General features: G+C 40.6%; 2 protein-coding genes across 5 annotated transcripts in view; one reads left to right on the top strand and one right to left on the bottom strand.

Moving 5' to 3' along the window:
• Window positions 1-20,794, bottom strand: part of ARL14 (ARF like GTPase 14) — a 74,486-nt gene extending 53,692 nt beyond the window's left edge. For 3 of the 4 annotated variants that reach the window (XR_008426116.2, XR_008426115.2, XR_008426117.1), the window contains exons 1-2: window positions 20,373-20,793; window positions 60-138 (exon numbers count right to left, since the gene is read on the bottom strand). The gene's annotated coding sequence lies outside the window, so the exon portion shown is untranslated. Of the gene's footprint in view, window positions 1-59; window positions 139-20,372 lie in introns of all 4 variants that reach the window. The other variant, XM_045197478.3, reaches the window with a different exon arrangement.
• A 330-nt stretch (window positions 20,795-21,124) lies between these two features.
• Window positions 21,125-22,844, top strand: part of KPNA4 (karyopherin subunit alpha 4) — a 58,791-nt gene continuing 57,071 nt past the window's right edge. The window contains exon 1 of the mRNA XM_024563233.4: window positions 21,125-21,432. Coding sequence (XP_024419001.1) covers window positions 21,364-21,432 — 69 coding nt within the window. The 5' untranslated portion in view covers window positions 21,125-21,363. The remainder of the gene's footprint in view (window positions 21,433-22,844) is intronic.

Below are 22,844 nucleotides of genomic sequence, written 5' to 3'. Positions count from 1 at the left end.
TAAAGATCACAGGTTTTGACGTCGAGCAGACCTAAGTTTGAATCTTGTCTTGTACTCACTAGCGTGGCATTGAACTTCTTTGTTTCTTGATTTCATCATGTCAGAAACGATTGCAGATGCAATCCCTTGTCAGGGCACCTGTAAGAATCAACCAATGAATGCATAAACAAGTAGAACAACAAGTCAATGTCTCTCTCTTTCTTTCTCTCTCTGCCTCTTCCTCTCTCTCTCTAAAAACCAATCAATATTTTTAAATTATGAAATATTTAAAACATGCTTAAAATATAATAAACATCCCCATACTTACTAGTTAAGGGATATTCATGATATGGCTCTTCTCCATCAACATCAAGGAGAAAGAGGTGGAGCCATGAGTCAGACAATCCTTGAGAAACACTCTAGCCATTTATGACTAAGAATCAGTTGTATCTGATGGAACGGTACTTCAGGTAAAGGTCCTTCATAGAACTTTAAAAGAGAAAGTTTTTGAAAGGAATAGTTTATTAAATTAAGAGAAAGAATTTTCTCTTTGGCTCCTTAAGCAATATTAACAAATAACATTAAGATAACATAATAGTATCTAGAAAAGAAAGAAAAATTGCAATGTACTATGATGAAAACTTTCAATAAATGGGGCATAACATTTTATGGCGATTTTGCTTAAATGGAATCAGGCAGGAAAACACAGTCTAGTCTTACAAGCCCCTCATAGCTCTATCGAAATCTGACGTTGGGGAAAGATTCAGTCTCAGTATGGGTGTGACCTTAAGTCTGTGTATTCCACTAAGCATGAGATTTCACCCATGAAATGCCACAAACATAAGTGATAAAAATTAAGTGACTCCTTCAGGATTTTAGTGAATATGACCGCTTATGAGACAGGTTGAGAAATAAAGACACAGGGAGGTCAGACAGGTTTGCACACCCACCAAGGGGCTGCTCCTGTAGCCAGGGTGATTCAAATTCACACCACATCAAATGTACAAGAATCACTCTTTCGGGCAGGTAGTAAATGTAAAAATCTGTACATGCCAAGGACTGTACGTCTATTAAGTCATAGCACCTACCACTGCTCTCTGCTTTGATCCACACCTTAGATCTTCTTATATTCATATGTGTATATATAATGTACCTTTTTAATCCAGAAGGACTTGGCCATATCAAGCTGACTTTTATGTGGATTACTTTATGTCTGTCATTAACATGCTCATGTAACTATCTAGAGATGTCCTGTGCAACACACTAGCCAACAGGCCCATACAGTTACTGAGCATGTGAAATGTGGCTAGGTTAAACTAAGATTTGCTGTGAGCATAAAAAATATGTGAGATTTTGAAGACTCAGTTTTTTGTTTTGTTTTGTTTTAAATATATTTATTGATTATGCTATTACAGTTGTCCCATTTCCCCCACTTCACTCCACTCCGTCCTGCCCACCTCTCCCTCCCACATTCCCCCCCTATAGTTCATGTCCATGGGTCATACTTATAAGTTATTTGGCTTCTACATTTCCTACACTATTCTTACCCTCCCCCTGTCTATTTTCCACCTATCGTCTATGCTACTTATTCTCTGTACCTTTCCCCCCTCTCTCCCCCTCCCACTCCCCTATTGATAACCCTTAATGTGATCTCCATTTCTGTGGTTCTGTTCCTGTTCTAGTTGTTGGCTTAGTTTGCTTTTGTTTTTGTTTTAGGTATGGGTGTAAATAACTGTGACTTTGCTGTCATTTTTACTGTTCATATTTTTTATCTTCTTTTTCTTAGATAAGTCCCTTTAACATTTCATATAATAAGGGCTTGGTGATGATGAACTCCTTTAACTTGACCTTATCTGAGAAGCACTTTATCTTCCCTTCCATTCTAAATGATAGCTTTGCTAGATACAGTAATCTTGGATGTAGGTCCTTGCCTTTCATGACTTGGAATACTTCTTTCCAGCCCCTTCTTGCCTGTAAGGTCTCTTTTGAGAAGTCAGCTGATGGTCTTATGGGAACTCCTTTGTAGGTAACTGTGTCCTTTTCTCTTGCTGCTTCTAAGGTTCTCTCCTTCTCTTTAATCTTGGGTATTTTAATTATGATGTGCCTTGGTGTGTTCCTCCTTGGGTCTCTCTGAGCTTCCTGGACTTCCTGGAAGTCTATTTCCTTTGCCAGATTAGGGAAGTTCTCCTTCATTATTTGTTCAAATAAGTTTTCAATTTTTTGTTCTTCCTCCTCTCCTTCTGGCACCCCTATATTTCGGATGTTGGAATGTTTCAAGATGTCCTGGAGGTTCCTAAGCCTCTCCTCACTTTTCTGAATTCTTGTTTATTCATTCTTTTCTGGTTGGATGTTTCTTTCTTCCTTCTGGTCCACACCATTGATTTGAGTCCCAGTTTCCTTCTCATCACTATTGGTTCCCTGTACATTTTCCTTTGTTTCTCTTAGCATAGCCTTCATTTTTTCATCTAATTTGCGACCAAATTCAACCAATTCTGTGAGCATACTGTTTCCCAGTGTTTTGAACTGTGCATCTGATAGGTTGGCTATCTGTTCGCTGTTTAGTTGAATTATTTCTGGAGCTTTGATCTGTTCTTTCATTTGGGGCTCTTTTTTTTGTCTTGGAGCGCCTGTTACGTAAAGGGGTGGAGCCTTAGGTGTTCACCGGGACGGGTAACACTGGTCACTGCGCTGTGATGCTGCACGTGGGGAGGGGCCGAGGGGGAGTAATAGCGCTTGCTCCACTCTCTGTCGGATTTCAATCACTCCCTCCACTACCCACAATCAAATTGGGCCCCAGTGGTGCTGGTTCCCAGTGGGTGGCTTGTGCACACTCTAGGCCCCTGTGGGTCTCTCCAACGACCTCTCCTGTGAGGCTGGGAGTTTCTCCTGCTGCCGCCTCAACCCCCACGGGCATTTTCAATCAGAGGTTTGAGGCTTATTTCCCCGTGCTGGAGCCCTGGGTTGCGCGGTCTGCTTCACTCCCCTGCCTTTCTTCCCAGTTTATCTATGCGCGAATGTGGGGCCGCAGGGTGTGCGAGCTGCCACACTGCCGGCCCCATCCCACATCCGCCACCTCGCTGGGTCCTCCAGCTGCCGCCTTGCCGCGAGTCCTCTGTGCCCCGGCTGCCCGTCTCTGCCCCTACTAATCTGGATGAATATTTCTTCTTTATCTCCTTGGTTGTCAGGCTTCCATGCAGTTCGATTTTCTGTCAGTTCTGGTTGTTTTTTGTTTTTAAATTGTCCTTCTTTTGGTTGTGCGAGGAGGCGCAGTGTGTGTACCTATGCCTCCATCTTGGTCGGAAGCTCGAAAATGGATTTATCTTAAATGCATCTATCTCTTTAGAAATTACTAGTCTATCAAAGATAACAAATTACTTTAAACAGTCATTCAAACTCTTGTCATTGAGGGAGGAGGCCTATTCCATAAACTATAAATTAAAATAAAATTGTTTCAAAACTCTGATGAATGCTTCGCTTATTACCACTTGTATCCATAGTTTGGTTTCCTTAGCGTGGTTAAACTGTAACCTGAGTGGTACATATTCAGTGATCCACAACAGGGCATTCTAATTTGCATTGTGCAATCATTTATAAACCTTGGATTCTATCCAATTTACATGTAAACAACACCAATGATGACTCAGGAAACCAATGCAGAGTGGCTCTTTCCAGCAGTACTGAGGTTTACAGCCCAGCATTTTGTTTTTTTTAGTCTTTAAAGGCAAAGATTGAGTTGCAAAAGGATTAGTTCACCACCTGCTCGTTGACCTCAACTTCAGAAACTGTTGTACATGTCTTTTTTAGAAGGGAACTTGAAGATGGTGGAGCAAATCTGGAAGGAAGATTTCATTTTTAGTGGGTAGCCTTTTACTGTTTGATTTTCTGTATGTATTTTTATTGCATGCATGTATTATCTTATAATAAGTATAAGCCATGATTTTAAAAACTAAATAAGTAGTTTTTTGTGTCTACCTTAAAAATAGTTCAGTACTTTCCCCAAAGTTCCTTGGAACTTATTGATATTCTCCCTATAAAATTATTTTATAATATGTAAAAACAAAGCTGAATATATAGTTGGTGGAAATAAGTTAATTCTCTGTATTCCCAGAGTCATGGTACTAAAAATAAACTGGACTCTTCAAATCTCTTTTTAATCAATTGGTTTTTATCCTACCCCACCAACTTTTTTGTTAAACCTGTTCAGAAGAAATAAAATGGACTGAATTGAATTGTTTCTTATTTCTTAACCTCCAAGCTCCAATGAATGTGCCATAGGCAGTGAAAACGCATTTAGCAAAAAAGTCAGAAGGAATCTGGACAAGTCACGAAAGGACTCAGTAGCTGGGTAAGAAGGGACTGGCTGTGTAAGGCACTGAGGTTAAGGTGCTAGGAAACAACACAGGCAGAATTCACCTGGGGTCCAGGGTCCACATCCACCCTGGAAGGGAACCCCAGATCAATTGGCTAATGTCATCTGTGGCTGGGTTGTACTTAATTTATTAATGAAGAGTAGGCAAAGAGATCTAAGTCCCTTCCATTTTCATTCTTCTTGCAGTAGGCCCACTTAGGGCTCCAAAGTCCAGATCCAAAATTGTTTTGGAGATGTCCAAATCAGAACCGAGGACTTTCATTTTCATCAAAGTCTGGTTTTAAAAGTGTTTTCTTCCTTCAGCTCTATGTTGGTTCATAAAAAAGGAAACAGTTGTGGAGAACTTGAAAACAACTTGCTGACAAAGCTATCTTTTTTCCTTTAAGATTTTTCAACATTCATTTAACTTGATGTTTCTGTGCAAAAAATTTTACAGGTAGGAGAGTTTTCCAGATGATTTATGTTAGAATATACAACCTCTGTACGTAGTTCAAATATCTCTTCAATTAGCCTTAATATTTTATATTTGTGGTTTTCAGCCAGAGTGGAATGGGCTTGGCCTGTACACTATAGTTTGGAAAATCTACCAAAATGATTTAATATATGTAGTCTGTGCCTGTTTACCTCCATTATATACATTCACTCACACACACACACACACACACACACACACACACCAGGGTCTATGCTACTATGTATCAGATTTTATGCTATTTCCCTCATCGTGCCTTCTCACAGTGGAACAACTCTTCCACCAACTGAACAGATTTTATCAAGCTTAATTTTCTTGAGTTGTATTAAAAAAACAATAGTCATATTCAATACACATTTTAAAATTATACATGCTCTCCCACAGTGAGAATGACTGTTCTAAGTTTACCATTCAATTCTTCTGCTAACAGCACCCTTTTCTTAAACATATTCCTCACACCTTTATGATGGAAAAATTCCAATTTATGATAATGCAATGTGACATTACAAAAGATTGCTCTAATAAATTTTGGGTGAGTTTTTACATAAGTAAAATGTCTCCATAATATATTGTGACATTTGCTGCCACATTAAATTCACTTTTATGGTTTTGACTTCTTAAAAAAATTTTATTTGTTTTTCACAAAATTGCATTTAACGTGGTAAGGCACCCACAGCCTTTGGATTAAAGCTGCAGGGCCTGAGATTTAAATTATAATACTCTACCAAAACAGCCACAAATTTATCAAATAAAATTTTCATATTTTAAATAATCATCTTTACTAAAACTACTCAACATTTATTATCTTAAAATATTTTAAAGCCATTTTTGGAAGTAAATAAATTCAGCACCTTTATTAATAACCTGGAGGCAGCTGCCACGGAGGCCTGTGGTGTGGTCCCCAGCACATGGACCCTGGAGTCAGCTCCAGGCTGAACCTGAACTCTGCTACTTTATTTTCCCATTCTTTTTTGAGTTCTGTCACTTTCTTTTATTTTGCTCTTTCATTTCTTATACAATTTTTAATGTATTTTAATGTAGTAATGTATTTTAAATGTATTTCATTAAAATACTTTAGTGTATTTTAATGTATTTGAAATAATAGTGCTTCATACCTGCTTTTTGAGTACATATTTCTAGCAAGCTTTTACTGTTATTTTACTCCTTATTCTTGTTCCTTATAATACCTTATGGCATCAGACCTATTGCTCATTGTTAGGTGAACTTCGTGTTCCTGAACTTTAAGAAGGAAGCTTAGTTCAGAAAAACTTTATTTATTTATTTGTTTCCTGCAGGCCGTGGGGTTTGTTTTTGTTGTTGGTTAGGGTTTTGTTTTATTTTTTAATCCTCACCAGTGTGACAGAGAAACAGAGAAACATCGAGTGATTGGTCTCTCATACTGCCCTAACCAGAATCAAACCCCCAACCTAGGCACGTTTCCTGACAGGGAATGGAACCCACGACCTTTTGGTTTATGGGAAGATGCTCCAGCCGACTGAGCCACATCGGCCACAGCTGGCTCAAAAAGCTTTTGTAACTTTGTTGGTTAAAAATACAGCAGCTTGCTTTCAGAGGTTTTCTGACCTTGCCTTCTGCTATAATAGATCGTCCACACCTTCTCTTTCCTTCTTCCCTGCCCCTGTGCTGCTGAATTTCGATTGTGCTCCCAGCCTCAACGTGAAACTGATGGGTTAGATACGAGATTTTATGTGATTAAACCACTCTGGATCCTGTAGGCTTTCCTTTGAGATCCTGTTTCTTAGCCACCTAAGCTGTGTGAACTTGGACGATTTGCTCTGCTTTTCTGTGCCTTGTTTCCCCATTCATAACGTAGAAAAGGTAATAGGATAATGAGTTTTCATTCAAGGTGGTTAAAACATTGACACACAGTAATCACTTTTTGAATGTTTGCTTGATAAGTAAAATATCTGCACTTTCTGTATGAACTCATCTTTAAATTGTAGAAGCTCTCAGATCAACAGACCACAACTATCCACAAGTGCTTCAGGAAGTCTATTTGAGTGTTAACCATAATGAAAGATTTAGTTTACCCAGTCAACATACCTCACACTATTTTGGTTATTAATAAAAGATTCAAGAGAAAGAAAGCTGTTCACTGTCATCCTACAAAGAACACAAATGTCCCTTGCCTCTGGTGTTGAGTCATTCCTCATTACATCTGTTTCACTAGCCCCCCGCCCCCAAGGCTGACTTTATTTGTACTTCTCAACACCTGGTACCATTAATAAAGGTGGCAAACAATCTTTTTAGAAAGGGCCTGGAAAAACTTTTCTTAAAGGGTTTTAAAGGCCCAGTCATTTTTAAAGGATTTTGGAATTTTCACTTTTTTATAGCTTATGATTACTGCTGCGAATTTCCATTATCTATAGTAAGAGCGTGCCACTTTAACCGGCTGAATCATAGTTTTTTCCTTTTTAAACAATTTTGCTTTCAAACATGAGAGTTCAAAAAAAGCTAACCAATCAGATTTTTGGAATTTAGATTGCCAAAATGTATTTTTCTACATCGACCTACGATTCATCTAGAACAAAATATGACACAAAACAGGATATGGCCGGGGAACTCATTGTAACTAAATGTAATGTGTGATCCTGGGTTGAACCCTGAACCAGAAAATCTTTTTTCTTTTTTTTCTATAAAGGAAATTATTGGGAATATTGACGAAATTTAGATAATATCTCTAGATAACAATTTTTGTATCAAATTTCCTGATTTAGTAACTGTACTATAATTATATAAGAGATGAACTTAAAATATTTGGGGTAAGGAGGCATCATGCCTGCAACTAACTCTCAGAGTTCAGAGAAAGAGATCATGTGAAAGCAAATATGATAAAATGTCAACATTTGGGGACTCTCAGTGAAGGGTACATGGGAATTCTTTGTACTATTCTACAACTTTAGTGAAAGTCTGAAATTGTTTCAAAATAAAAAGTCTTTAAAAGCTGGGTGTTATGGGCAAAGACAGTAAGATTAATGTCCCTGAGGGTCTCTTTGAGCACTTACAGCATTACTGAATGCTACATCTGGAAAGCAAAAACTTTAACAGAAAAGTTGGGGGCTTAGAATGTTTCAAATACTTGGCTAGGAAGGCCAGTATAAAATCACTCCCTAAAAAGTACTCACTTTGATTTTTGATTCAATATACTGCCATTCCATATTAGCAGAATCCATGATATCCTAGTAAGCTAACAACTCAGGCTAAGGCCTTTTAAAATAGCAGGCACTATCAGCTTGACAAAGATGAAGTTGAATTATTATGCTCAGTGTGGGGCAACCATGGCATTTATAATCTGTTGGTGGGATTTAGGCTGGTATAATCTAGTACAATCTTCCTCAGGAGCAAACCAGGTAGTATCATATTTTAAATGTTCATACCTTTTGACTCAGCAATTCTACTTCTAAAAATTTATCCTAAGGAAATAGTGGGCTAAGTGAACAAAGATGTATGTTCAAGAATATTTACTCTGTCACAGCAAAAAACAGGAGACATTATGTGTCCATCAGAAGATTAAATAAATTAAAGAATATTCTTCAACCATCACAAAGTATGAGATAAATCACAGAAAGCTATGTCCCTATATCTTAAATGAAAATCAGGTTGCAGAATAGTATGTATAGTATGATCCTATGTATATTTACATTACTTATTTACCTTTAAATTGGAAATATGACATAGGGATTTGCATTTTTTAAAGATTGAAAGAATATATGCCAAAAAAATTGCAGGTAGGTAGTTAGAAAAACATGCATTGCAATATTCAAGGCAGACTACATAATTTGCAGGGCCCAGTGCACAATGAAAATGTGGAGCCCCTCGCTAAAAAATCAAGAATTCCAAAATGATGACGGCAGACTATTAAGCCAAGTGGAGCCCTTCTAAGTGTAGGGCCTTGTGCAATTATATAGGTTGCATTGCCCATGAAGCAGTTGGCCCTGACTATATACTACACTATACACTTAGATGAATGCTACACTATCCTACACAAGGTAAGGCAAAAGTAGGTATACAGCTGTTCATATGGAAAAATGATACAATTAATAAATAACAATACAAGAATAAGCTGTTTCACATACAACTGTAAACCTACTTTTGCCCCACCCTGTAAATTACTGTACAAGGGTGCTAGGATATAAACCACACTCAGTGGTAATTATACAGATGAGTGGGTGGAAGTATACTTGTTGTCCTTCTCCCACCCACCCCATACAGGCACACGTACATACCTCTTCACTATTTTGGGGATTATAATAAGTAAAATACTTTGTGATAAATGCCATCAAAGTGTGTTTAAGTTATTCCTAAAAGAAGCTAGCTTGTTAATAACGCTGAGATCAGAGATTTTCCAGTGTACACTTTGGATCACTTTGCATGCCACGAGAGTGCCTCCAAGAGGACTGACAGTGAGTCAGTGAGGAGACAGGGATGTGCAGCTCTCAAATGAGCTTTTTGCCTTTAAAGAGGTATTACGATAATGTCATCAGGATGGAAAAACATGATGGGTAATTTTTTCCCTCCTTTTATGTGGCAAGTAGAAGTGTAGGAAAAAATAAGAAAAATTATGAACAGGAATTTTCTCTCTATAAAAATTAAATAGCTCTTCTAAGCTACCTGGGTATCAGTATTTTTCTACTGCTCTCAATGTCTCTATGATATCCCTGAATATCCAAATAATAATATTACTAGTCATAAGTTGACTTGATCTGTCTGCAACCTAAATGTTTCCTCTGATGCTTCTATTTATAAGTAGAACTAAAAACCTGGCAAGTCTAATTTGGGATCAGCATGGTGGCTTATGTTCTGCCATTTAAAACATCAGGGTTTGATTAGGCAGATCTTAGGGTTGTAGCCAAAAGGCAAGAGAACATGACATTCTATCTAATAGACTCTAAGGAAGACTGTCTAACACTTATCAGGCTCTGATTCTTAGTAGTTAAGAGGACAGCAACTTTTAATGGTACCCAATGAGTGATGGGATAAGCACATAGGTAAAAAGACAAGGGTTTCCAGGACATTAAAGGATCTGTTGCTCATGTATTCTTTTGAAGTCCACCATAAGGTAGTCAGTGGTGACTCAGTCTGAATGACACACCAGGAGTTATAGACCTTTGACTTCATAGGCATCTGAAGAATCTGTTGAAACTATTTGAGAAGTTCTCCAACAGACTTCAGGGTTTTATGTAACATAGTGACAGAACTATTAATAGAAACGGATAAATCCTATGAGGTAGCATGTATTTCAAGACCACATTCTGTGCCTTAAAAGTGTTCAATCTTGTACTATTTTTAATTCATTATCTAGAATTATATGTGTATATATGGTACTATATGTCGCATGTAATCTATGCTCAGTGATAGGGAAAAACAATTAATAAATATATCAGAGTCCTCATTCTATGTGATTATCCAAGGCAGTCATCTGTCCTAGGACATCGGTTCTGTCTTCACTAAAGTTATTAAAATCACTCATATTCATGAGGTTTAATTTTCAGCAGTCTGACTAGCACTACTATTCTCAAATTTCAAAAGAGGACCCAAAATCCAGGTATAACGTATTAGTGAAGGTAGGCATCTATCATTTTCACAAATGCAAAATAGAAAAAGCTTTACTTAATGTATTTTCCCTTTGTTATCTCCATAGATACTTAATTGCTTCTACCTTAAATATTACAATAACTTTTTCTTTAAAAGATATTATATGCACACATGAAGAACTTGCTAGTGATATCCTCTGAAGACTGAATGGGTTATGATTTAAGAAATACTGAGTTCACCAGTAATGAATGTGTTGTACTGAATGAGAACATTGAGGTGAAAATTCAAACACAAAATAAGTAGTTGAACTAAATAACATCTGTGATGTTTTCCAACTCTGAGACATAAGGAATCCGAAACAATTCTTCTTGGTCTTGAACAGGGCAGAGGATGGTAACAGGGAGAATGTAGAGGACGCAAATGAGGCACTATGAAGATATCCTACTTACTCAATACAATTTGCCATTGATTGAACATGGAACACAGGAGAAAAGGATGAAGAATTTTTTAAAAAAGGTTTTCACCTCAAGAAATGGAGTAGCACCATTAATAGAAATGAGTCAGAATTAAGAAATAACAGGGGTTTTTTTTTTCATTACTTTTATTGTGAAGGAATCCCCCTGAACAGGATAACTAAAAAGAGGGAAGTTAACTCTACATTTCTGTTGTTTGTTGGTATCAGAGATGGTTCCAGGAGATCAGTCCAGATGTGGCAGGTGGCCCCACTCCTGGCTAGACCTCTGAAGGCATGGCCCTGTGGAGGAGGCTGGGAGAGGGAAATCAAAATGCCTGGCAAATGGGTTGGAATTCAGGAGCAGATCAAGAACCATTAATAGAGACATGTTCTGCCTCTTTGGGAATTGACTCAAGAACTGGGACAGGCCTGAACCTTCAAGGAGCTAGGGAAGGCAGTGGAAGAGGGTATGAGATTTAAGCTAACAATGAAGAACTCAGAACAGACTTCACAGACTCAATGAAGCCAGTCTTTTAGAAAAATGTCATTAGGAAAATGCTACTTGAAAAACCTCAGGAAAAAAACTAGAGGCAAAAAGGGACCCAGGAAAACACTGCAAAAATCTACGCAGAAAGAAAATGGAATTGGATATTACTGGCCTGTAAATCCTGTCCTTGAGACATTATTTGGTATGTTTTTTGAGGAAGTGCTATGTAGCCGTTATTTTACAGTTGCACTACTTTAAAATCTTGCATGACATATCATCATCTATTACCGTGATGTCTAATTATGCTTATTTTAACTCTGTCCGTACCTTAGGCTGGAACCAATTTATATGAGCTGTTAGACCAGATCTAGTAGCTCCCAAAATACATTCCAGGAACCAGTACCATAAGTATTAAATGAGCACATGTTAGAAATTCAAATCTTCAGATGATCTCCCAAAGTTACTAAATCAGAAACTGGGCATGGACTTCTGGTCAAGATGGTGTCATAGGTAAATACGGCTGGCTTCCTCGCACAACCACATCAAAACTACAACCAAACTACAGAACAACCATCACTCAGAACCATCAGATATTGAGTTGAACGGAAGTCTGACAACTACGGAATTAAAGAAACTACATTCATCCAGACTGGTAGAAGGGGCAGAGATGCAGAATGGGCTGGCCCCACAAACAACCTGTGGTGGGTAAAAATTCAGGAGTAATATCTCAGGAGCAAGGAGTCCCAGCTCCACACCAGGAACCCCCAGAGTTCAACAGCCAGGAAGATAAGTCCTCATAGCTTCTGGCTACAAAAACCAGCAGGGACTGAGTTGGTGGAAGAAACTCCTGGAGTCCCAAGCAGTTCCTCTTAAAGAACCCACACATGGACTTATTCAGATTCAGTCCCTCTGAGCTCCAGCACCAAGGTAGCAGCTTGAAGGGCACCAGTGGCATACAGAGAGAAACTGAAGTGTCTGGCATCAAGGCAAGAGCTGGGGGACAGTTTTCTCCCAGGCAGAAAGACGGGCAGAGGCCACTGTCCCTTTCCAGAACCTTCCCCCCACAGAGGCACAGAGCCTGCCATATCTGAGACTCCATCAACTTTGCTAACACTGTTTGCCCCACCCTGGAGACCCCCTGAGACTCTGTCTCACCCAAGCTGTTAACAGACACTTTTCCATGTAAATGGCTGGTCTTGGTTCATGCTTCACAACTTCCTAAATCCTCTCAAACAAACAACAGCTGGCCTCAGTGAGCCCTCAGCCCCTGTACCTCTTGCTAAGTGGGCCAGGCCTGGCACTAGCAGCAACCAGCATAGATTTGACAGCTTGGCATCACCTGGGAATCATCAAGCGCAGCACAAATAGCAGCCATCTCAGATTGCTTTATACCTCATTGCAGGGTGGCCACAGACAGAACACAGAGGGGGGCTGACCTTGGCCTGCACCACCTGGGAAACTCCAAGCCTGCATGCCCAGTGGACAGCTATAGATCACATCAGAGCTACAACCCCCACCCTGCTCCTGCACAGCTGATCGTGCACAAAGGGTGGAGGTTGGTGGTCAGTGTCAGAGCCGGTCCTTGCAAGTGATTGGCCTCGGTATATCCCTCACATTAACCTGCTGACAGTAATCAAGGCTCAACTACAAGAGGAGTGGGGACCTGGCCACACCTTGAGTACCCAGCTTGGGTGATAGGGGAGGCTGTGCCACTAGACCCTACAGGACACCTACTACATTAGGCCAAACTACCAACACAAGAAGTTAGAGCAGTTCTACCTAGTATATAGGGACAGACACAGGGAGGCTGCCAAAAGTAAGACACAAAGAATCAGGGCCTAAATGAAAGAACAGATCAAAACTCCAGAAAAAGAACTAAACAAAGGGAGATAAGCAATCTTATCAGATGCAGAGTTTAAAACACTGGTTATAAGGATGCTCAAGGAACTTAGTAGGGCCTCAACAACATAAAAAAAGATTTAGTCAGAAATGAAAGATACACTAATTGAAATAAAGAACAATTTACTGGAAAACAACAGTAGTGGATGAAGCTGAGAATCAAATCAATGTTTTGGAACATAGGGAAGCAAAAAACAACCAATCAGAACAAGAAGAAAAAACAATCCAAAAAAATGAGAATAGTGAAAGCAGGCTCTGGGAAAACTTCAAATGTTCAAACATTTGCATCACAGACATGCCAGGTGGAGAAGAGAAAGATCAAGAAACTGGAAATGTTTGAAAAAATAATGAAAGAAAACTTCCCTAATTTGGTGAAGGACACATGCAAGTCCAGGAAACACAGAGTCCCAAACAAGATGGATGCAAACAGGTCCACTCCAAGACACTTCATAATTAAAATGCCAAAGGTGAAAGATAAAGAGAGGATCTTAAAAGCACCAAGAGAAAAGAAGTTAGTTATCTACAGGGGAGTTCCCATAAGACTATCGGCTGATTTCTCAAAAGAAACTTTACAGGCTAGAAGGGATTGGCAAGAAATATCCAACGTCATGAAAGGCGGGGACATACAGCCAAGATTGCTCTACTCTGAAAGATATCATTTAGAATTGAAGGGCAGGTAAAGAGCTTCCCAGACAAGAAATAACTAAAGGAGTTCATCATCACCAAACCATTATTATATGAAATGTTAAAGGAACTTATTTAAGAAAAAGATCAAAACTATGCACAATAAAATGGCAATAAATGCATACCTACCAGCAATTGAATTTAAAAAACTAAGCAAACAAGAACAGAGACAGAATCATGTATATGGAGAGCATTTTGATGTTTTCCAGCCGGAGGGGATATGGGGGGATGGGTGAAGGGGTGAGGGAATTAAGAAGTACAAATAGGTAGTTACAGAGTAGCCATGGGGATGTAAAGTACAGTACAGGAAATGAAGCAGCCAAAGAACTTACATGCGTGACCCAAGGACATGAAAAATGGTGTGGGGATTTACCCAAGAGAGTGGGGTGTTAGATGGAGGAGGGGAAAGGGGGAATTAGAGCAACTGTAATAGCATTATCAATAAAAAATAAGAGAAAATAAAGTGCCAAAAGACATTAAAAAGAAGAAACTGATGATGGAGTCCACCGATTTGGATTTTAAGTCTTGCAGGTGGTTCAAAAGCACACTAAAGTTGAGAACTACTGCCTTCAGGCATTTCAGAACTGCACCTCTTCAGGGCCTGTTAAGGAAAAAATACTCTCCTGTTTTGTTTACTGACAGCACTATTTTCACTTCTGATCAGCAAATTTGCAGTTGTTTTTTTTCCTGTACCATGCAATTCTGTGACATATTAGGTGTCCTATAATTTAACTCAATTTTGACACGACTGGGAGATAGTGTCAGATCCCACAGATTAAGGCCTCCCCACCTCACTTCACACACCAATGACAAGTTCAGGTTGTCACCTGTGCTCCTGACTGCCTAGGCTATAAATTGGAGAATCATACAACCCCTTCCTGGGGTTCAATTAACTTGCTAAAGCACCTCACAGAACTTAGAAAAAGTTTGCTACTGGATTTCCGGTTTATTCTGAAAGGATCTAACTCAAGATAGCCAGATGGAAGAGATGCACACGGCAGGGTTTGGGAAAAGAGGTACAGAATTTCCATTCCATGTCCTCCTCTGGCTCATCACCTTCTCAGCACCTCCATGCATCCACCAAATGTAAGGTCTCTGAACCTGTCCCTTTCAGATTTTTAATGGAGGCTTTATTGTGGAGGCATGATTGATTAAAGCATTGGCTATTGATTCAACCTCCAGTCCCTCTCCCCTCTCAGAGGTCAGAGGGGGATAGGTCTCCCTCTAATCACACAGTTACTTCCCCTGGCAACCAGCCCTCTATTCTTAGGGACTTTCCAAAAGTCACTAAGGACATCCAATTTTCACTCTGGAGCTATCTCAGAATCTGAAAAGGAAAGATGCCCCAGTAACTCTTATCAGTAAGGAAATTACAAAGGTTTTAGGTGTTATGTGCCAGAAACCATGGAGGAACACCAACTATGTATTTCTTTATATAAATCACATCACAGAGGTCCACACATATCTGCTATAGGGCAGGGAGATAGTATAATTGTTTTGTCTGTTCAGGCTGCTATAACAAAATACCATAGACTGGGTGGCTTATAAACAGAAATTTATTTCTCAGTTCTCCAGGAGAGGAAGTTCAAGATCAAGGTTCATTCAGTGTCTGGTGAGAACTCTCTTCCTCATAGACCACTGTCTTCTCACAGTAATCTCACTGGGTGAAAGGATGAGGGGTCTCTCCAGGCCTCTTTTAGAGGAGTACTAATCCCATTCTTGAGGAGTAACTAATCTCGAGACCCAGGTACCTCCGAAAGACCCTACCTCCAGACACCATCACGTTGGGGATGAGGTTTCAACATATTAGGGTTTTTTTTCTGGGGAGTGGGGGAGACACAAATATTCAGTCCATAGCAACAGTTGACTAAAAATGGCAGGGGGGGGTTGCAGCTAGTCAGGCCTGGAATCAAACTGGGGCTCCAGAACTTGTTAATTGTGTAGGGTCTTGAGCAAGCTGCTTAACCTCTCTGAAGCTTAGGTTCCTCATACAGGAAATGGAGATTACAATACCTACCTTGAAAGGTTACTATGAACACTGAATTTATGTACCTACATAGTAATCAATAGTGCTGGCTCTGGTGTCAGACCCAGTTCAAATGTCAGCTCTTTTATTTACTGTGTGATCTTAGGCAAATTACTAAATCTCTCTGTTTCAAATTTCTCATCTGTAAAGTGAGTAATAATACACTTGTGAGGATTCAATGAGTTAACAGTCATATATATCAATTGCTTGGAAGACAGCTTGCCACACAATTGCTCACTAATTGTCAGATGTTTCTAATAATCCAAATATAAATGACAACAATGATAATTACAGAATACTTCACACATGGTAGGTACTCAATATGTGTAACAATTATTATTACTGTCATGGAATTCTTTCTCATAAAGCATAGGGTTATCAGAGATTCCAGTATATAGGCACCCTCTGATACTTCCATATATTCTTTACATTCTAATATCTTCCCTCCCCTCTAAAGAAGCTCTATGGATTACATCAATATCAATTTCCTGGTTTTAACAGTGTATTACAGTTATGAGGTGCTACTGTGGGAGGTTGGGGGATTACTACGGTTATATTACACAAAGAAAAGATAGGGGTACAGGGCTTGCCTGAAGTAAAAATACTGGGGCAAGAAAGTAGACTTACAACCCATCTACTCCCCAGTGTCCTAAGTCCCAGTCACTAGAATTCTAACATCGCTCACCAGTATGGGCTACTGGAAACCATGGGCGCCTGACTGATGAGCTAGGCAGGCTCCCATTATATCAGGTCAGGTATGAATTTGTAAATGTTTGATCCATGGAATTCTAAGTGCAAGGGAAAATATAATCTTGGTAACTTCATCACTAACACACCTGGTTATCGGTTATATTACAGCAAAAATACAAATGACAAATACATGGGATGTACTTCTCCTGACCAAAGTTGTAAATCCAAATATTTTCCTCATGGAAATATTTGCCTCATGTTGTAACTGGGTCCTATGACATTCATATAAGTAAGTACCTTACAGATTAAATAAGATTTTGTGGGCTAATCTGAGCATCTACGCCCTAGTCATTATCATGTTTTTATACATGTATTTCAAAGAACTAATCTGTAAGCAAACTTCTGAAATACCACCCATTTGTAAGGCACTATACTTGCTCAATGCTATTAACACATTTTTAACTTGAGGAGCAATAGTGATCTTTCTAGATCACTGATGTCAAGTTTCCAAATAGTGTTCTACCTAACACTAATGTTTCAGAGTTCTCACTACTCTCCCACCCTCAAGTTCCTCAGATTGTTAGACCAAAGAAACTTTTTTTTTTTTAAAGGAGCACTTATTAACATCTAGTTCTGGGGAATTCTCTATTTGAGAAAATTGCTCTAAGTCATATAGATTGTCTCCTTGACTATTAGGCTTCTCCAGTTGCTCCTTCTGTGGTATTTATATTTTAAAAATTGAAAGTAAATAGTATATACGTCCTTTCATTTTCCAGTATTTTAGGCCCAAATAAAAAGTTAAAATCTATGCATGTTTGCCTAGTAGCAATAAAAGTAGATATCAACCAATGATTTGTACACATGAATTACAAGTTTCTCACCAATTAATTAGTCAAAACTAAGTTAGAAAATACTAGTGGTTCATCTCTTTCCATCAAATCAGTATCAACAGCTAGCCTTTTAAATCATCATCTCTTATCATTCAGCTACTTCACTCAAAAAAAGAAGTAGTTTTTCCCAGCCTCCTCCATTTTGTTTTGTTTTTCCCCCAGCAAATAGCTCAAGAAATCACACACAATTCCCCAAACAGTAACAGAAACTATAAGATCCATGGTCTAGATAAAGAGGGATTTCACAATCTTCAATTTGGTATATGTATCATAAGAATACTCCAAACTGCTTAAATGAAATAATTATCAATTTTAATACTTTTTGAAATTACATTTGATCAACTATAATCCCCTGTAAAGCTTCACAAGTCTTGTTCTCACAAATCTCTCCTGCAGAACAGAGAAAGTTTCTTTATTCAGAAAAATGACTCTAAAAGAATTTTGTGACACATTAAAAACAATTATCTCCATAATACTTTAACTTTCCCTATACCAAAGCAGCAACAACTCAGGATATGAACATTCTATTGGAAAACAGATCTCATACACAGGCATGACTCCTCGTGTTGTGCTTCACTTGATTTCACTTCGCAGGTGTTGCATTTTTTACAAACTGAAGGCAAGACCCTCCACCAGCAAAAAAAGTACGACTTGCTTTATTGTGATACTTTATTACAGTGGTCTGTAACAGAATCTGCAATATCTCTGCGGTATGCTTGTATAGGTTTTATAGTGTTTGGTTATAACTTTATTTCATACACACACACACACACAAACATAAATAGTCCATATTAAAATGATATTGATGGCTAAATTTTACTATTTTCTTAGTTCAGCAAATTGAATTTCTGATATCTTCTAACTACAGTTAGAGCTACCATATATTCCCACTTAGGTCACCAATCTGCTTTTAGAGCTATTACCAATTCCCAGACTAACTTCTTTACTCCTCTGATAAACTGTGTCTTCTATCTAGAACACAGGTGGCCAACACAAGGCCCGCGGGCTGAATCCGGCCCTCCACCTAGTTTTATCGGGTCCGGCACCTTGTTTCTACTGGACAGCAGCACTGAGCTCCTTGCACCTAGTTAAGGAGTAGTTACAGTCCTAAAATTACATTCGGCCCTTTGGAGGCAACCTCGAGGCTGATGTGGCCCCCAGTGAAAATGAGTTTGACACCCCTGATCTAGAGCAACTGAAAGTACAAACACCAAATATGTAAACTGAATAGCAGCAGGTATGATCATTTCAAATGAAAAATTTAGGCCAGCAAACAGACTACCTAAACATTAAAATTAAAGATAATTGTCCATCTTAGCAAAGTATGCCACTACTTTTATTTATTTTTTTTTCACAACTACTTTTAAACATGTAGAGGGGATTTACCCTGAAACTCATGTCTAATCTACTCCCTGAACCTCAACCCTGGAATGAGCATGATACCAAGTTAAGAATTCTTAGAAGGAGCCCAGTGTAAATCAGAAGCAACAACAACTCAATCTACATTTTTAATCAAGACGTGTTAGCCTGTTTTTAAACTTGAGAAACTTATACTCAAAGTGGCTTAGATTCAGGTCTTACATTTGACAAATAGTCACTAACAGCATACAATATGCCATGTACTAGGTGCTGGGTATAGAGAGAACAAAACAAATATGACCCTTGACTTCAGAAAGTTTGTTGTCTAGCGAGGAAGACAGACCCTAGATAGATATTAAACAAATAATAATTAAAAAAGAACTGAAATTACATGTATGGTTATTCCCTGTTTGTATTGTATCTTCCGAAGTGGGTAACCATGATCACACCCTCCTTTTAGGAGTATTCTGCAGAGAACTTCCAATCATCAGATGTTCAATCATGGAACACAACCAGTTGTAACTGGGAGACATGAAGATATATAATGGCAGACAATTTCATAACCCTTATCATGAGAACTATGATGGAATTTATTCCCAAAAGTACAAAACAATTGTCTTTACACAGCATGTTAGCAAGATAACTTCTAATTATAGGGTAGGAATTTACTAGTAATTCGTTTTCTTGAATTCTGCTTGTGACAAAAATCCATGTTGGTGGAAAACACACATATATTCCAGCTTTTCAAGGGAATTTTATTCTAAACACATATTTTTAAAAAATACAGTGCTCCAATGTGCAATGTTACTTCAATTAAATGATTCTTGGGGTTATAAAGATTTATAATGAACATTATCATTAAAATCCACACTGAATTTCCATTCAAGTTAACCTTCAGTGTAAATTATTTCCAGTGTAAATTATTGCTTCTGTTTGTCTAGGCAGCTCAAAGTATATAAAATATTGAGGACTTTAAAGGTATTATCCCCACTTTAAACGTCTTATCTCTGCACGTTGCTCTACTCAAAAAATAACTATTATACATATTATATGCACAGTTCATATATACACACATACCAGTAAGGACTGGGAGGGAAGGGGGACCTCGCCGAATTTAAACACATCCAAAACTTCTACACACACACACAGGTTTTCCTTCCGACCTCAATGGCTGCTGAGTACTGTACTTTACGTTTTCCTGCAGATTTAAAGTGCTATTAGTTGGTATTTAAGTATATTATTAAGCCATTTCTTTCTTCCTTTTTCTGAAATTTTTGAGTACGTTCTTTTGCAGTTCGTGATATTTCTGCCTCTGGCGATAATATTCCTGATAAAGATGTATATCCTTAAAATTTATTTCCTTTCTGGACAGTTAAAAATAGTTCATTACTATGTAAGGTGCCACGGTCCCCGCCTTACAGAACCTAGTACTTTGTGGCCAAGTAACTATTTTATCTAGGACGAAATACCTAGGAGATGGTATCATCGGCGGTCCACAAGTTCCTACCTGTTGAGGGGACTTGGTCAGAGGGAATGAATCAGATTTATCTAAGGCGTCCTTTTCCACCCATCGTCCCTCCAGCTTGCCGCTGAGCCTCCGGAACATAAGTCACCCTTTCCAGGCTGCTGCTCAACGCCGGTCCCTGGGGGGCAGGGACCCCGTGCTTTAGAATGGAGCTCGGTGGGGACCAGGACAAAGGGGCGTTCCGACCCAGCTTAAAGCCGAGGCGCAGCTCCCACTTCCTGTAAATCCAGCGGAGCGCGCAAAGAATGCCCTGGAAGAGAGGACGCCACGCAGAAGCAAAGAACGTAGTTTAACTCGGCTTCTATCTTGGACTCCACAAGTCTGGGGCTGCCCTTACCACCAGAGCTAAACAAATCCTCCTCTGCCCTCTCCTCCCCTTCCCCACCTCTCAAACCTAATTCTCTTGGTTTCCTCCCCCTTGTTCCGCAGGCACGTGGTCCCTCCCCGCCCGGCCCCAGCCGCGCCGCTCCCCTCCATTCCTCCGCACTGCCCCTCCTCTCTCAGCCATCTGGGCCATAAGCCCCTTCCTCCCAGTGCCGCTCGCTTCCCTTTTCGTTCGCTCTTCCGCCCCAGCTCTCCATCGTCCTTCCTGATTGGTCGAATGCACCAAAGCCTGGTCGGCCAATTGGCGAACCGGGCTGGCAGCGATGGGCGTGGCCGCAGTGCCGGGGCCCTCAGATCGAGGCTGCCTCCCCCTCTCAGCCGGCAGCACATTCCGCCGCGGTTGCCGTCGCCCGGCCCCGCAGTTGTCTTTGCTGGAGCTGCTGTCGCGCTGGGGTTAGGGCGGGGGGTGGGACGGGTGGGGAGAGGAGGAGAAGGCCGCGGCAGAGGCAGGTGAGAGGAGGAAGGAAGCGGCGGCGCGACGAGCACAGCAGCTCAGGCGGCGGCCCGGTTGCTGGGAGTGTCGGTGCGGCGTGGTGGTTGGGGCGGATCCCGCGGGGCCCGGGCGGGGGAACGAGTCACCGGCCCGGCCATGGCGGACAACGAGAAACTGGACAACCAACGGCTCAAGAATTTCAAGAACAAAGGCCGCGACTTGGAGGTAAACTCGGGGATGCGGGAAGGGTGGGGGCCGTGGACCTCAGACCGATCTCCGCCGGGACTTCGAGTTTGGGGAGTAGGGGCGGGAGCTGCCACCGGGCCGTGGGGGAATGGCGCTGGGGCCGGCCGGTCCGTGACGCCTTTGCTAACGCGCCGGGAAGTTTGTGTCGGGCCTGGTTCGCCTCTGCCGGGGAGCTAGGTGCCGGGGCACAGCCAGCGCGGCCTAGGCCTGCCCGGCGGAGCCGGTCGGTCGCGGGTGCGAGGGGCTGGGCTGGGCCGCGCCGCGGGAACGCCGGGCGCGGCGAGTGCGGAGGAGGCGTGCGTGCGCCGTGCCGCTCCGGCCCGGTTGCGGCCCCCACTCCGGCAGCGGCGGAGATTCCGGCTTTCTCTCCGGCACCGGCGTTTGGCGCCACGGGAAGGAGTGCAGTGGGAGGTGGGGTGGGGGAGTGTGAGCGTGTGGCGTGTGGCGACCGAGTGGGGTTCGGAACTTCCCCAGCGAGGCCCGAGGCGTCTCCACTTACAGGCATTTTTTTCTGGTCTTCCCAATTCCCGCTCTACCCCTGCCTCCCTCCAATATTCAAACTACAGGAGTCAACTTCTCCGTTGAAAAAAACACCCCCGGCGTGAGTGGCCATCCTGGTGATGCTAACAGTGCCTTCCTGCGGCCTCTGTTTTGCTATGGACATAGCTGATTGAAGATGTGGCTCACCGTGTGCCCTCTTCCAGGCAAAGGATGCCCCTTAATTCAGCTTATTCACAAATCTCTTTACCCCCCTTGAGAGACTACCAGCTGCATTCTTACATATAAAGTCCAAAGGGTTATACAAAGCTTTCATCCTCTAGTCTACAGTATCCTTTCCCTCCACCTGCTGGCGGTGGTAGTGGGGGATGGGGTGGGCTAGGGAATGGCACCATCGCGTTTTATTATTTTAAAAGGGTGAAAATAAAAACCCTTCATTGCCTCATATTCAGCTGCTCCCCGAGGGTCTTAGGATACATACAGTGTGATGGTTAACCACACACACACACACACACACACACACATACACATACACACACACACACAGATTTTTGATAGACTTTTTCCCTTCAGTTTTAAGAGTGTACATAAATAGGGTTGGTTGGGATTTTGTTTTTTTTTAATCCATTCTGCATCGGAATCGAGAGTTTAGCTTTTAAGAGAAAGTGGTAAAGTAGTATTTTTTATGTTGTCCCTCTGTACTTTTGTATGCCGAGATCTTCAAATTCCCATCACCTGTTTCTGAACTAGGACCATTTGCTTGGCTGACATAGTAACTATTTTTTGGGCTTTCCCCAAAGCTATTTTATCTCTGAAGTGGGTTTCAAATTTTGAGGAACTATTGAATGGTTAGGAGTAGGCTATTAATTTCCTGATTGGTTTAAGGTTAAAAT

Source organism: Desmodus rotundus, chromosome 2 (genome assembly GCF_022682495.2).
Source record: "Desmodus rotundus isolate HL8 chromosome 2, HLdesRot8A.1, whole genome shotgun sequence".
In the NCBI taxonomy this organism is placed as follows: domain Eukaryota; kingdom Metazoa; phylum Chordata; class Mammalia; order Chiroptera; family Phyllostomidae; genus Desmodus; species Desmodus rotundus.
The sequence above is the reverse complement of the archived record's forward strand: the minus strand, read 5'-3'. Positions and strand labels throughout refer to the sequence as shown.